Consider the following 15,725-nt stretch of genomic DNA (forward strand, 5'->3'; position numbering starts at 1 on the left):
GCATGTATGTATCCGGTGGTAATACTGGAAGACAGAGTGCTTTGGGCCACAGCCAAGACTCATACACTAGCTATGTTCAAGAATCATTATACTTAACTAGGAGAATCAATAACACTATCTGAGTTCTGGGTTCCTAAAGATGCCAATCATTCTGAACTTCAAAGGATAAAGTGAGATGCCAAAACTGTTCGGAAGCAAAAAGCTACTAGTCCCTCTCATCTAATTGGAGCTGAGTTTCCTTGATATTTTGGAGTCTATAGTATATTCTCTTCTTTTTATCCTACTTTGATTTTCAGTTGCTTGGGGACAAGCAACAATTTAAGTTTGGTGTTGTGATGAGCGGATAATTTATACGCTTTTTGGCATTATTTTTAGTATGTTTTTAGTATGATTTAGTTAGTTTTTAGTTAAAATTCACTTTTCTGGACTTTACTATGAGTTTGTGTGTTTTACTATGATTTCAGGTATTTTCTGTCTGAAATTGAGGGTCCTGAACAAAAATCTGATTTAGAGGCTGAAAAGGACTGCAGATGCTGTTGGATTCTGACCTCCCTGCACTCGAAGTAGATTTTATGGAGCTACAGAAGCCCAATTGGCGCGCTCTCAACGGCGTTGGAAAGTAGACATCCTGGGCTTTCTAGCAATGTATAATAGTACATACTTTGCTCGAGATTTGATGGCCCAAACCGGCGTTGCAAATCAGCTTCAGAATTCCCAGCGTTTAACGCTGGAACTGGCATAGAAATTGGAGTTAAACGCCCAAACTGGCATAAAAGCTGGCGTTTAACTCCAGGAAGAGTCTCTACACGAAAATGCTTCAATGCTCAGCCCAAGCACACACCAAGTGGGCCCGGAAGTAGATTTTTCTGTCATTTACTCAATTCTGTAAACCCTAGGTTACTAGTTCACTATTAATAGGATCTTTTGACATTGTATCTGTACCTCATGACACTTTACACGTTTCTTTGTGTACATTCTACGGCATGAGTCTCTAAACCCCATGGTTGGGGGTGAGGAGCTCTGCTGTGTCTTGATGGATTAATGCAATTACTACTGTTTCTCATTCAATCATGCTTGCTTCCGTTCTAAGATATCACTTGTTCTTAACCCGGATGAATGTGATGACCCGTGACACTCATCATATTCTCAACTATGAACGCGTGCCTGACAACCACCTCCGTTCTACTTTAGATTGAGTAGATATCTCTTGGATTCCTTAATCAGAATCTTCGTGGTATAAGCTAGAACTGATGGCGGCATTCAAGAGAATCCGGAAGGTCTAAACCTTGTCTGTGGTATTCTGAGTAGGATTCAATGATTGAATGACTGTGACGAGCTTCAAACTCCTGAGGGCGGGGCGTTAGTGACAGACGCAAAAGAATCATTGGATTCTATTCCGGCCTGATTGAGAACCGACAGATGGATAGCCGTGCCGTGACAGGGTGCGTTGAACATTTCCACTGAGAGGATGGGAGGTAGCCACTGACAACGGTGAAACCCTTGCATACAGCTTGCCGTGGAAGGAGTCTTGCGTGTTGAAGAAGAAGACAGTAGGAAACCAGAGGTTCAGAAGACAGAGCATCTCCAAAACCTCAACCTATTCTCCATCACTGCAATTCAAGTACCTATTTCATGTTCTTTTACTTTTCACAATCAACCCTGATAATTATTGATATCCTGACTAAGATTTACAAGATAACCATAGCTTGCTTCAAGCCGACAATCTCCATGGGATCGACCCTTACTCACGTAAGGTATTACTTGGACGACCCAGTGCACTTGCTGGTTAGTTGTGCGGGATTGCAAAAGTGTGATTGCAATTTCGTGCACCAAAGGACCAAGCACCCCACAGACTAGAGGAACATCCACTTCCCAAAATAAAGGTCGTTGAGTTCTAATCTTTGCCTTAACTCTGTGATAGTATTATTATAGGATTTTATCTTAGAAGTTATATAGGAGTAGTAGTAATTAGCATATCTATTTTGATTTTATTTTCAATTAAGTTATAATTTATTTTTCTCATCATCATCAAACATGAATAAAATAGTAGATTTTTTAGAATAAAGAGGCAATATAATTTTTTCGAGTTCTTAATAAGGAAAATTCTAATTATTTATATGTGTTGGCAATACTTTTTGTCTTCTGAATGAATGCTTGAACAGTGCATATTTTTTATATTGAATTTTATGAATGTTAAAATTGTTGGCTCCTGAAAGAATGATGAACAAGAGAAATATTATTGATGACCTGAAAAATCATGAAATTGATTCTTGAAGCAAGAAAAAGCAGGAAAAAAAATTGCGAAAAAAAATGCCAGAAAGAGAGAAAGAAAAAGCAAGCAGAAAAAGCCAATAGCCCCTTAAAACCAAAAGGCAAGGGTGAAAAGGATCCAAGGCTTTGAGCGTCAATGGATAGGAGGGCCCAAGGAAATAAATCCAGGCCTAAGCGGCTAAATCAAGCTGTCCCTAACCATGTGCTTGTGGCATGCAGGTCCAAGTGAAAAGCTTGAGACTGAGTGGTTAAAGTCGTGATCCAAAGCAAAAAAGTGTGCTTAAGAACTCTGGACACCTCTAATTGGGGACTTGAGCAAAGCTAAGTCACAATCTGAAAAAGTTCACCCAGTTATGTGTCTGTGGCATTTATGTATCCGGTGGTAATACTGGAAAACAAAGTGCTTAGGGCCACGGCCAAGACTCATTAAGTAGCTGTGTTCAAGAATCAACATACTAAACTAGGAGAATCAATAATACTATCTGAATTCTGAGTTCCTATGGATGCCAATCATTCTGAATTTCAAAGGATAAAGTGAGATGCCAAAACTGTTCAGAAGCAAAAAGCTACTAGCCCCGCTCATCCAATTAGAATCTGAGCTTCACTTAAAACTCTGAAATATTATTGCTTCTTAATTTCTTGTTATCCTATTTTATTTATCTAGTTGCTTGAGGACAAGCAACAGTTTAAGTTTGGTGTTGTGATGAGCGGATATTTTATACGCTTTTTGGGGGTAATTTCATGTAGATTTTAGCATGTTTTAATTGGTTTTTAGTTAAATATTATTAGTTTTTAGGCAAAAATCATATTTCTGGACTTTACTATGAGTTTGTGTGTTTTTCTATGATTTCAGGTATTTTCTGGCTGAAATTGAGGGACCTGAGCAAAAATCTGAGTTAGGCTGAAAAAGGACTGCTGATGTTGTTGGATCCTGACCTCCCTGCACTCGAAATGAATTTTCTGGAGCTACAAGAGTCCAATTGGCGCGCTCTCAACGGCGTTGGAAAGTAGACATCCAGGGCTTTCCAGCAATATATAATAGTCCATACTTTGCGTGAAGATAGACGACGTAACTTGGCGTTGAACGCCAAGTACATGCTGCTGTCTGGAGTTAAACGCCAGAAACACGTCATGATCCGGAGTTGAACGCCCAAAACACGTTATAACTTGGAGTTCAACTCCAAGAAAGGCCTCAATTCGTGGATAGCTTTAGTCCCAGCCCCAGCACACACCAAGTGGGCCTCAGAAGTGGATTTCTGCACCAATTATCTTAGTTTACTCACATTTTGCAAACCTAGGTTACTAGTTTACTATTTAAACAACTTTTAGAGAATTATTTTGTACCTCATGACATTTTCAGATCTGAATTACATACTTTTTGACGGGATGAGTCTCTAAACTCCATTGTTGGGGGTGAGGAGCTCTGCGGCGTCTCGATGAATTATTACAATTCCTTTATTTTCCATTCAAACACGCTTGTTCTCATCTAAGATGTTCATTCGCGCTTAATTATGGAGAAGGTGATGATCCATGACACTCATCACCTTCCTCAATCCATGAACGTGTGCCTGACAACCACCTCCGTTCTACATCAGATTGAATGAGTATCTCTTAGATTCCTTAATCAGAATCTTCGTGGTATAAGCCGGATTGATGGCGGCATTCATGAGAATCCGGAAAGTCTAAACCTTGTCTGTGGTATTCCGAGTAGGATTCTGGGATTGAATGACCGTGACGAGCTTCAAACTCCTGAAGGTTGGGCGTTAGTGACAGACGCAAAAGAATCAATGGATTCTATTCCAACCTGATTGAGAACCGACAGATGATTAGCCGTGCTGTGACAGAGCATTTGGACCATTTTCACTGAGAGGATGGGAAGTAGCCATTGACAACGGTGACACCCTACATAGAGCTTGCCATGGAAGGAACCTTGCGTGTGTTGAAGGATTTCAAGGAAGAGTTGAAGTTCAAAGGACAAAGCATCTCCAAAACCCCAACATATTCTTCATTACTGCACAACAAGTAACGATTTGATTCTCTTTTATTTTTCTAATAATTCCAGACACTTTTACTTCTTACAATTAAATCCAAATAATCTTATTGGCTTCCTGACTAAGATTAATAAAATAAACATAGCTTGCTTCAAACCAATAATCTCCGTGGGATCGACCCTTACTCACGTAAGGTATTACTTGGACGACCCAGTGCACTTGCTGGTTAGTTGTGCGAATTGCTAAAGAGTTAGATTGCATTTCGTGCACCAGCACTATATCCCAAGAGTGTGGCAGGCACTATATCCCAAGAGTGCAGGAACACTTTATCCCCAAAAATGTGGCGGACACTGTATCCCATGAGTGTGTGGGTACTATATTCCAAGAGTGTGATGGGCTCTATATCCCAAGAGTATGGATGCATGTCAGAGAAATAATATCCGGGTTAGCTACTAGGTGTGTCGGGTTCTGACAAAGTAACTGATATATGAGCTCACGGCCAGTAGACAGGCATGCATCATGTGCATTTGTATGATTTGTTTGAGTTTGCATTGTTTTAGTTTGCCTAATTGTTTAGCTGTAATTAACTGCTACCTATTCTATCTGCTATATTTTCTATCTATACTTGTGCTTTCCTTGCCTGTTTTATATGTGTTTGCAACTGAGAGATCCCTCATGCTGGCAAAAGTGACACTGAGGGTTGTTCCACCTAGTATTTCGGAGGTTAGGAGAGGAGACTGGAATTGAAAAGTTAGATTAGAATTAGGATCCCTGGATAGATTACCAAGAACTTATGCTTTAGTATAATCTTTAAGTTTGATTTTTAAGTATCGGAGTTCTAAGAATGCGTCTATCTTTCCCAGGACCTTATATATTATCTATATGTGCACCTTTACCATGTTGAGAACTCCTGGTTCTCATTCCATACAAATTCTGTTGTTTTCATATGCAGGTCAAAAGGCACCTCTTTGAGCATTCTAGAGACTTTTGGAAGCAAAGAACTATTTTGGGACTTAGTGTTTGTATTTTGTTTATATATATATATATATATATATATATATATATATATATATGTATATAGATTCTTCGCCTTGTATATTTTGTATCTTGTCCCTCTTAAAGGTCGACTTGGAGAAATAGAAATATTTACTTTGTCTTTTAGGATGTATTTTGTTATCTGTATTTTGGAATTCTGATCCATATATATGCTTTTAACCTTCCTTTCGATATTGCGTATCTTTTGTGAGTAATGCGATTTCTGTTTCGCTTTTTATTAACTTTTCTTTCAAGACTCCTAGTTATAACTTCCTTCAATTATATTTTATAGGTATTTTTATTTTTAGATGTCGTAGTGTCTCGCCACCTCTAATTTACATCCTTGGCATAAAGTTCTATATGGTAGGCTGTTACATGTGTGAAATGTTGGGCAATTATAAAGATGTGAATGAAGTATTAGGCAGTTATATTGTATTTTTTTCAGGGTTTATCGTGCTTAATTTAACTTATTGCCAAAAAAATCATTAAAATTCAAGCACACTTTAAAATTTCAAATCTTAAAGTTCAAACATTGTTTTTTAAGTCATCTTTAAATTTTCTTATTTTAAATAATTTTTCTCCCTATTTTACTTTTTATATACCAAATATAATTTAAATTATTTTATTTTTAATACAATAATATTCATTTATTTGATTTTAATGATCAAATACAATTAAGAATTTAATTTTAATTTTGAGCATGTATTTTTTTATTCTTAATTTTGTTATAATAATATAAAGTTAAATAGAATTAGGATTGTAAACTAAAATTTAAAATAAAATAAAAATATTTAATTTATTTATTATTAAACAATGTAATCAAGAATAATGTAAAACAAAATGTGAGCTATAAAGTGTAAGATATTATGAATGAAAAGTTAATTCATTAAAATAGAAACAGTATAGTAAATAATTAATACTAAATGTTAACTAATTGATATTATATAGGACAAATTTAGTTTATCTTTACATAATAATATATAAAAATAAATGATAAAACTAATATTTATCTAAAAAGAAAGTTGTAAAACAAATAATTAATAGTATATATCAATTAAATAATAGTATAAATAAAAAATTTAATTTATAATTTCATAATATAGTTTTTAAAAAGATAAGTATATTTATAATGAGTTCTGCATTTATGTTTATTATTAAAAATGAGATTAAATTATAAGTTAGAATATAGTACTTATAAAGATATATAGTGAGTATTAAATTATACAAAAAATTTATTTTTTTATTCTATTTTTTTTAAATCTAACAAATAATAAAATAATTTATTTTTAGTAAATGAGTGTATCTTATAAAACAAATTTATTAGACACACTCAATTTATAATCTTTATTTTAATTTTAAATGTAGTTTAGTTTAGATTATATTAGAGTTAACTTATTTATTATTATGTAAAACTTTAGTACTGAATTAGTATTATATTTTTTCTTGCTGATATTTATAAATACTAATTATTTTTAGTGTTGTGTCTCTTTCTTTTTTTTATTTATTATAATACTGCACAAACTAAAATATATATCCAATTTGTAGCTATGCAAATTATGTTAATAATTATGACGCTCTTAATTAGTCACAATTAAATTACGGCAAAGGCTACAAATTCGTAAAAAATATAAAAATCAATTTTTAGGTTAGCCACGACCAAAAAATATGGCAAAATAGTGTAAATTAACCGTGACAAAATAGTGCAACTTAATTACGAGAATAATGTGGCTAAAAAATCCACCAATATTAACCATAAAAAAGACGTGGCTAAAAAGTCCAGTCTATCCAAATTAGGCACAGATAAATTATGGCAAAATAACTCTTTTTGTTTTGCTTAACAATATATAGTCACTGTCACAAGTGTGGGCAATATCGTATAAATCGTGGCTATGTAAAGGTCTCTACGGTTTATAAAATCGTGGTTAATAGCCCCAAAACCATACCAAATTGAGACTACGACACCTTTAATACCCACGGTTCTTTTTTCATGGCTAATATATATTAGTTATGGTTTTATTGAAATTTAACCACAGTTTTAACCGTAACAAATCACCTTACTTGGTGTAGTGGAGAGGGAGGCCGGTTTAGTTGAGAATTAAAGGAATTGAATCGGAGAAAAGGAAGAGAGTAAGTAGGTATGGTCCTAGTTGAAAGAAGCACAAAGGATAGGTTATGAAGACGAGGATGAAGATGAAGATAAATGATTCCCATTCGATAACCCATAGAACAATGTTGTTTAGGATATTGCTGGGTAGCCAAGGTGGTAGACAACAGTACACGTCAGCATACTTTTAACGTTAGTTGGCAAAGAGACTAACAAAGATTCATGTTTTGAAGCTTAAGGGACTTATTTGGTTATTTTATAAAATAAGGGGTTGAACTGAAGCACATTGGAAATTTCAGGGATCATTATGGACATTACCTTATAAATAAGGGCTTTTTATATAAATAAGTAAATAAAATATATTAATTCCCATAATACGCATGCAGAGAAAGCTTTACGAAAATGCACAGGGTCATTTCGTGGGAAGCATTTGCGAAATGGATTTAGTCGTCATCTCAGGAGGGGCGCACGCGAATTGGAACTGACAGGAGCAGAGCCATGTCTGGCCCGACTCCAGCGAAATGGGGGGAGGCCATTTTGTGCCTGGTGCCAATGAAATGGGTACTTCTGGTGAGGCTACCACAAAATGGAGCCCATATCATGTGTACCGCACACGAAATGGTACACTTAAGGTGTACCGCATGCAAAATTGGTTCTGAATTTTTCTATATAAATGCTTGTGCCAACAAGTGCGTCACCATTCACAGAAGCAGCCATTCTCCCATACTCTCTTCCAACTCTGAAATCTCTCTTTAACGTCTTTACTTTATTTCTCTCTTAAATATTGTGAATGCTGGTTTTGCTGTGTGTTTGTCTTCTGAAAACATCTATGTGATCAAATATCCGAATGGGAAAGTTTCTCACACGGTAAAAGGTATTACATTTGTTTGTGAAGACCGATTTGGATAATGATTCCTCCACAGACATTGTTGCAAGAGCTGAAGAATTTGATTCTCATGAATACTGGAATGGTTGGAAAAAAGAAAATCACAAAGTTGACTTACAGGAAATCAGTTTCAATAGCCAACTCATTTACATATCAGAAAATGCAAATTAAATCTAATCAGCATGTTTCGATGATGTTTTCTTATCATCGCTGATTGAAAGCATCTTCAAGATATTAGTGAAAGCTCACTTAGTTCTAATAATGTAGAGGGTGTTAGAAATTTGGGATCAGCAGATTTCGTTTTGGGTCGGGATATGGGTTGCGCCCGTAGTCCAACCTTTAACTCATTTGTGACGCCAAAACAGACTACCGATGATCGTCATGCACGCCTCTCCCCTTTCAATCTTGTTGTATTTGAAGGAGGTCATCATGATGGTATGGCAGAAACGTTTGATGAAGATGAGATCGAAGACTTTAGCGGTGACAAAGAAGAAGCTATTCCCGAAACCCAGCCACTTTATCGCGAGACAGTTCCTACAATTAATGTCGAATCGGGAGGTGGGGCGGGGGGGGGGGTGTATTCAGCAACACGCTAGCATACTATCTATCTTTAAATCTTGAAGCAATGAATTTGACTACTGCAGAAGACAGACCGAGCAGTTATGCTTTGTTAGGAGAGATGGAGCTCGAGAATGGGTTGAAGTTTCTCAATAGGAAAACAATGATGCTTACTGTTAAGAACTATAAAATCTCCAGGAGTGAGAAATACAAGGTGGTAGAGTCAGACCAAAGTAGGCATGTATGTCGATGCAAGTAGTTTGGGGACCAATGTCGTTGGATGGTACGGGTCGCAAAGACTAGGTCTTCCAGATTTCGGGAAATTCGAAAATACCAAGGGCCTCATAGTTGCTTGGAAAATTCAATGTCTCAAGATCATGCTCAACTTAATAGCAATGTCATTTTCCAGCATATATTTTCCATGGTGCATGCTGATGCGACCATTTGCGTAAAGGTGTTGCAAGGATCAATCGAGTTAGCATACAGGTACAAGGTTCCATACAAGAAGATTTGGCATGTGAAGCAAAAGGCAATTGCCAAAATCTATGGTGATTGGGACGAGTCATACAACCAGCTACGGAGATACTTTAATGCCCTGCAAGCTTTCATCCCAGGTATAACTAGCATGTCACACATATTTGTCTTTGTTATTGATTGTGGTTTTAGTCATTTATATGTGTTACTAAGTAAGCATTTTCATACCAGGGACAATTGTTGACCTACAAGTGTGACCACACTCTGTCGGCAATACTCTAGACCATGACAGTGTCATGTTTCATCAGGTTTTCTGGTCGTTTTTGTCGTGTGTTGAAGTCTTCAAACATTATAAGCCACTGGTCTCAGTGGACAGAATGCACTTATATGGTAAGTACGTGGGACCCTTCTTATGGGCATAGCACAGGACGGGAATAACAACATTCTGCCCATCGCTTTTGCGATTGTGGAAAGAGAGAATACAGATTCATGGTACTTTTTCCTTACTAATTTGAAGAGGCATATAGCTACTCAACCGGGAATTCTACTTATCTCTGATAGGCATGTAATAATAAAGGCAGCTTTAAAGAAGGATGGTTTTGGATGGGAACACAATGTTTACTGTGCATGACATATTGCCTCTAACTTTGCAACATGTTTCAAGAGTAAGAAAGCTAAAAGACACCTGGTCAATGCAGCATATTCTAAGACGCAAGAGCAGGCGCAATACTCTTTGGAGTTAATCAGCAACGAAGATCCGGTCACATCTCCGCAGATGATGGCTTAGATCCGAGGGTTAGAGCCACCTAAATGACTACAGCACTGTGATGACGGTCGTCGATATGGTCACATGACAACTAATTTTTTTGAGTGTATCAACTCCGTCCTCAAGGGTACTAGAAATCTCCTGGTCTATGCAATTGTCAAGTCTACCTACCATCACCTTAATGAATTATATGTGAACAAGGGTCAACAAGCTCAAGCACAGATCACATGCGGTCAAGTTTTTTCGCATTTCCTGCAGAAAGCGACACTAGCAAACCGTGAGGGAAATTCTCAGATGCTTGTGACGTCGTACGGCAGATTGACTTCAATATTCATAGTGGATGAGATAGCAACGGTAGGGGTACAGTCTAGGTTTCACGTTTACTTAGAGCATCGCAGATGTGACTCTAGTTACTTCCAAGCGTTGCACTACCTTGTGCTCATGCTTTGCTTGCATGCGCATTTGCAAGACTTGACTGGCAGCAATATGTAGAGAGAGTGTATCGGATTGAGAACGTGTTTTGATTCTACGAGATAGAATTCCCACCAATGCTGGACGAAGAGATGTGGCCGTCGTACGAAGGACAACAAGTACGTCCCAACCCCCACCTACGCCGTACAATGGAAGGGCGTTTAGTGTCTACAAGGATTTGGAATGAGATGGATGAGGTTGAGCCGGACCTAGGTAAGCGATGTGGACTTTGCAAGCAACCAGAGCATACGTGGCGACAGTGTCCACATATTTCTGCCATTTAGTATTCCAACTTTTCATGTATTCCTACTTAGTTTAATTCGCTATTTGGTTAACTTTGTGCCAAATTATGTAAACTGTGTGTTGTTACTTTATTTCATTTTATGTCGCACTGTTGTTTGCTTTATTTCGTTATTGTTAGTACATGAGAAACCATCGTTACTAAAACTACGTACATCAATCACATTAAGTTAAGGACACAATATAAAATTCAACGACAAACGATGGATACAACATAAAGCTAAAATGGAAAGAAATACAACAACAAGAAATGACTAACACAACAGAAAATAGTAGATACTCAAGCAAAAGGAAACTAAATGCATTAAATGTAAGTACACAATATTAAATAAATAAGACACACAACTAATGGTGCTCATGTCCCAATCTGTCACCTGTCCCACAAGCAGAAGCTCGAATATTACGACAGGGACGACCAGCATGACCCACGTCATCATCCATGTTAGCATCAGCCCCTGCGTAAGATAGACGTCGGGTTTGCATCTGCGTAGCATCGTACGGTCAGAGCACAGATCCGGCTGTGTCACCGATCGATGTGAACCTTCTCCCTACCACAGCAGGCTGAGTGTTGGTATGGGACCGGGGCAGGGTAAGACCAAGATCTGTTGGCGTATGTGAGGATGATTGCTGAGGGATGAAATGGTCCAACCTATCAAATAATTACGATAAATTTGTCCATCCAACTCTGTCCATAAAATCAATCAAATCATGTGTACCCCCTTGGGATGAACCACCAACCTTGTAGCTACTCTGATATGGCACAAATTGCTGCATGAAAGCTAGCTGTGGGGGGTCTCCTGCCACAATAGGTTGAGGGTAGTAGTAATCTCCAAGAAATTGAGCATGCTGCGGTGGACAGGCCCAGTATATCGGTTAGCCCATACCTCAAACCATGCGGATAGGCGGATGGGCCACCATCCATCATCATTGCGGGTCGATTGTCGATGGAAGGTATCAATATTCAGCGGAGGTTTTAAAGGTCCTTGCTTTCCTTGAAATTGATGCAACACTCTATCAACATTAAAAATCTCAATCCACTTGAAAAATATGAGCGGCACCACCGCTGTATAGAAATCTCCGTGTGGGTGGTCGAGAAATTCAACAGGCACTCTAGACAGAATGCGAGGATACATGTACGGCAACCAGTTAAACTACACATAAAGGTAGTCTTGTCACTACAGGTATAGAAGAAGTTCTTAAAAACACTTTAATAATGACTTCCACCTACCTCATCCACTTGTAGATTGTCCAACCTTAGGCAGTGCCTCAAGAGGCGTTGCTATGCATAGTCATTCTGTCCCTTCTTATCCGCCCACCTAGTGGACAAAAACAACGTTGAAATAAATCTATTTTCAAACTTAAAGGATAAATCAAAACATAACAACATGAAAAATGTAACACCATATGATAACATACTTCGTAGCTAACAGAAAACTATATGGCATTGTCACATTCGGTGCCTAGAAAGGTAGTCTGTAGTATATCCATGACATAATTAATGTATGACACCCAGCCATATCCTCGACATTGTAATCCGTTGCAAAGCACATAGCTCGATATAGCCAATAAAGAACAGTGCTACCCCAAATATAAGTACTGATGGCATCATAATCAGCCAATAGTGGAAGATATCGAACATGTACAGTGTTGTTGACCTTGTCCGATAGTAGCACGCCTCCCAACAAGTACAAGATGTAACAATGTGCATACTGAATGAGGGCATTGTCTTGTAAATCAAGCAGCATCTGTTGAAAACGATTCCTAAGCCATTTCAACTTTATGTTGAACTTTGTTGTCCCGACATGGCCGGCTGGAATATCACCATGAAGTTCTTGACACAATTGCCAAATATCTCTCCGGTAGAACTTGTTTCATGATCTCAAAGTATCACTGATAGGACCGCCATCAATAGGTAGTCCTAACTGCATTGCAACATCCGCTAGAGTTATGGTACACTCACTCCAAGGGAGGTGAAATGTGTGAGTTTCGGGATGCCAACGTTCGACAAAGACGCTTATAAGTGGATTGTCATACTCGAACCGCTTTATTAAAGAAACATGATAAAAGCCTAATCGTCTTAGGTAAGGCTCAAGCCTCTACCGCCTAATTTCCATGCTTAGATCTGTCGGATCCAACATGAAAACATCAACCAGTGTGCCATGACGAGTGAGAACACGTGTGGGCTGCAACAGAAGAAAAACACAAAAAATATATTTAAAAATACTCTAACCAAAATTATTTGTCAACAAAATTAGTTCTAACAAAAATACTAATAACATCAATCACCTTAATGACTAAAACTAACCTTATGAAGCAAATGTGTGGCAATATAAAATTCGTTCAACCGATTAAGATTCTTTTCCACATTAAACCTACGCTCACTCATTAATTTTTTTTTCAAACACAATTCAAAACATTAAAGCCATAGCACAAATTTTTTTACCACCACTCTTTTTTATTAAACTCACTTTCTCTTTCAACCGAATGACTCACTTGGTCCCCTCCCCTTTCACCCTTTTATACGCATCCCAAGTCCCTTCCCTTGTGTCCCTTGCCACCCAACTCAACCAATGCATGGCTAGTATGGAGACTGCTAATTACTGAAAACTTGCAGCTTTGACTACTCATTTCGTGGCCTCCAAACACGAGTTGGCCATTTCGTCTGCGCCGCTAACGTTTTGGATCCAATTCGTGGATGCTGCCTTTTGATGTGGTCAGATTCATGTGCGCCATCCGTGATATGCTCCATTTTGTGGTTGCCAGCAACGATTTCAGAGCACAACTTTTCAACCTGCCATGGCAGAGCCTTTTCGCGGACGGCCCAATTGAATTGGAGGGTAAATTCATTTCGCATGTGCCTAGCGCTACACATTTTCAAAACATTTTCTATGCATGCGTATTATGGGAATTAATACATTTTTTTAATTTTCATTGAAAAAAATATTATAATCAAAACTTGATATTTTAAGCTAAAACTAATTTATAGACATTAGGTCTATATATATATTGTTTTTATTTTTAATATTTATTATTTAAAAAAAACTGAAAGTATAAAATTAGAAAATAAAATTTTATCTTTTCACTATTTTTTTCCCACAAAACTTTAGATAAAATAACATTTTAATTTAGCATAAAATAAATATTTAAATTAAACAAATTATATGCTGAAACTTATAATTATGAGCTTGATTTTTTTATAATTTTAACTAATTAACCATAGGCTTGAAATATTGCAAAATATTATATACAAAAGTAACCTTTTAATATATTCTAAATAAAATAGATTATCTTGGTTCATAAAATCATTTTAGTTATAGTATCTAATAAGTATAATAATAAATAGGGTAAAGTATTGTTTTTGTTCCCAATATTTGGGGTAAGTTCTAAAATTGTTCTTAATGTTTTAATCGTCTTATTTAAGTTCCTAACGTTTTAAAATTGACTCATTGTTGTCCTGCCGTTAAGGATTCGTTAACAGAATTGACAGCGGGACAAAATTGAGACGATTTTGAAACGTTAGAGACTTAAATAGGACGAAAACGTTAGGGACAAAAAGAATATATAAAAATAAATTTTAATTTAATTTTATCTTTTAATAATATTAATTTTTTACTGTACATAGTATTCAATTATTTTTTAGTTACATCTAAATAAATTATACTTAATCACATTAATTTTATTTTAAATAAACTTATTTTTTTATATTTTTAAAGAATTTTGATACATTAGAGACAAAAGATATAATTTATATTTTACTGTGTATATATTATTTTTTTTCTTTTCTACAAGTTTATATACTAGTCATTCTACAAACATTTCATGATAACTAAAAATCTTTAAGAGTAAAATTATAAAAAAATTAATTTATTTAAAATGAAAGTAATATGATTAACTGTAATTTACTTAGATGTGATTAAAAAATAATTGAATACTATGTATAGTAAAAAATTGATATTATTGAAGGATAAAATTAAAATTTATTTCTATGTATCATTTTTGTCCCCAACATTTTCGTCCTATTTAAGTCCCTAACGTTTCAAAATTGTCTCAATTTTATCCCGCCATCAATTCTGTTAACGGATCTCTAACGGCAGAACAACATTGAGTCCGTTTTAAAATGTTAAGGACTTAAATAGGACGATTGAAATGTTAGAGACAACTTTAAAACTTACTTAAAACATTTGAGACAAAACCGATACTTTACTCTAATCAATATTATCCATTATTCAAAAATAAATTCGCGTAGGTAATTGTTTCGTTAAGCTTCGGATACAGTAGAAGTCTTGGCTTTGTATGAAAATTATACACGTAGAAAAGTTATCAAATTTTACGTCCGAGGAACAACCGAATAAACATTGTGATGAATAATTTTTTATATTTGAATTAAAAAGACATCAAAGTCAAAAAAGCAAAGAAAGGGCACACCGGTGGGTGGGGTTCCTAACCTTTTTATTTATTTATTTTTTTTATTGTTGTTATCTTTTTTTACTTTATCTTCATTTGATTCTTCCCTTTTAGAAGGAGATTGAGGAGAAAAGAGTTTCAACGGTGAAGAAAATATATACTTTAGTCTCATCATTCATTGTAATGTGTGAAGGAACTTATAATGCAAGTTTTTGACTTGTTAAACATGTTAGAATCAATGAATCGTTGCACAAATATTACAAGAAGTTAAATTTGGTTGTTAACAAATCATGGGACCAAACTTTGGTTAGGAATATTGACTTGTTACACTACTAGATTATGATTTGGATACCTTTATATATATTAATTATTACATTTAAGGTATATTATAGTAATAATTAAATATATATAATTAATTAACTATAAATATTTTAAAATATGTGTTTTTCCGAAAATAGAAAAAAA

The 15,725-nt window shown here is 35.9% G+C and overlaps 1 protein-coding gene across 1 annotated transcript; it reads right to left on the minus strand.

The window, feature by feature from the left end:
• Nucleotides 1–12,316: 12,316 nt before the first annotated feature.
• LOC130962789 (protein MAIN-LIKE 2-like) lies at nucleotides 12,317–12,784 on the minus strand. The gene is made up of 2 exons (XM_057888956.1): nucleotides 12,748–12,784; nucleotides 12,317–12,666 (listed from the first exon to the last, which is right to left on the minus strand). Exons 1-2 carry the CDS (start codon nucleotides 12,782–12,784, stop codon nucleotides 12,317–12,319), a joined length of 387 nt encoding a protein of 128 aa, XP_057744939.1.
• Between the last annotated feature and the right edge of the window lie 2,941 nt (nucleotides 12,785–15,725).

This window comes from Arachis stenosperma, chromosome 2 (genome assembly GCF_014773155.1).
Source record: "Arachis stenosperma cultivar V10309 chromosome 2, arast.V10309.gnm1.PFL2, whole genome shotgun sequence".
Lineage (NCBI taxonomy): Eukaryota > Viridiplantae > Streptophyta > Magnoliopsida > Fabales > Fabaceae > Arachis > Arachis stenosperma.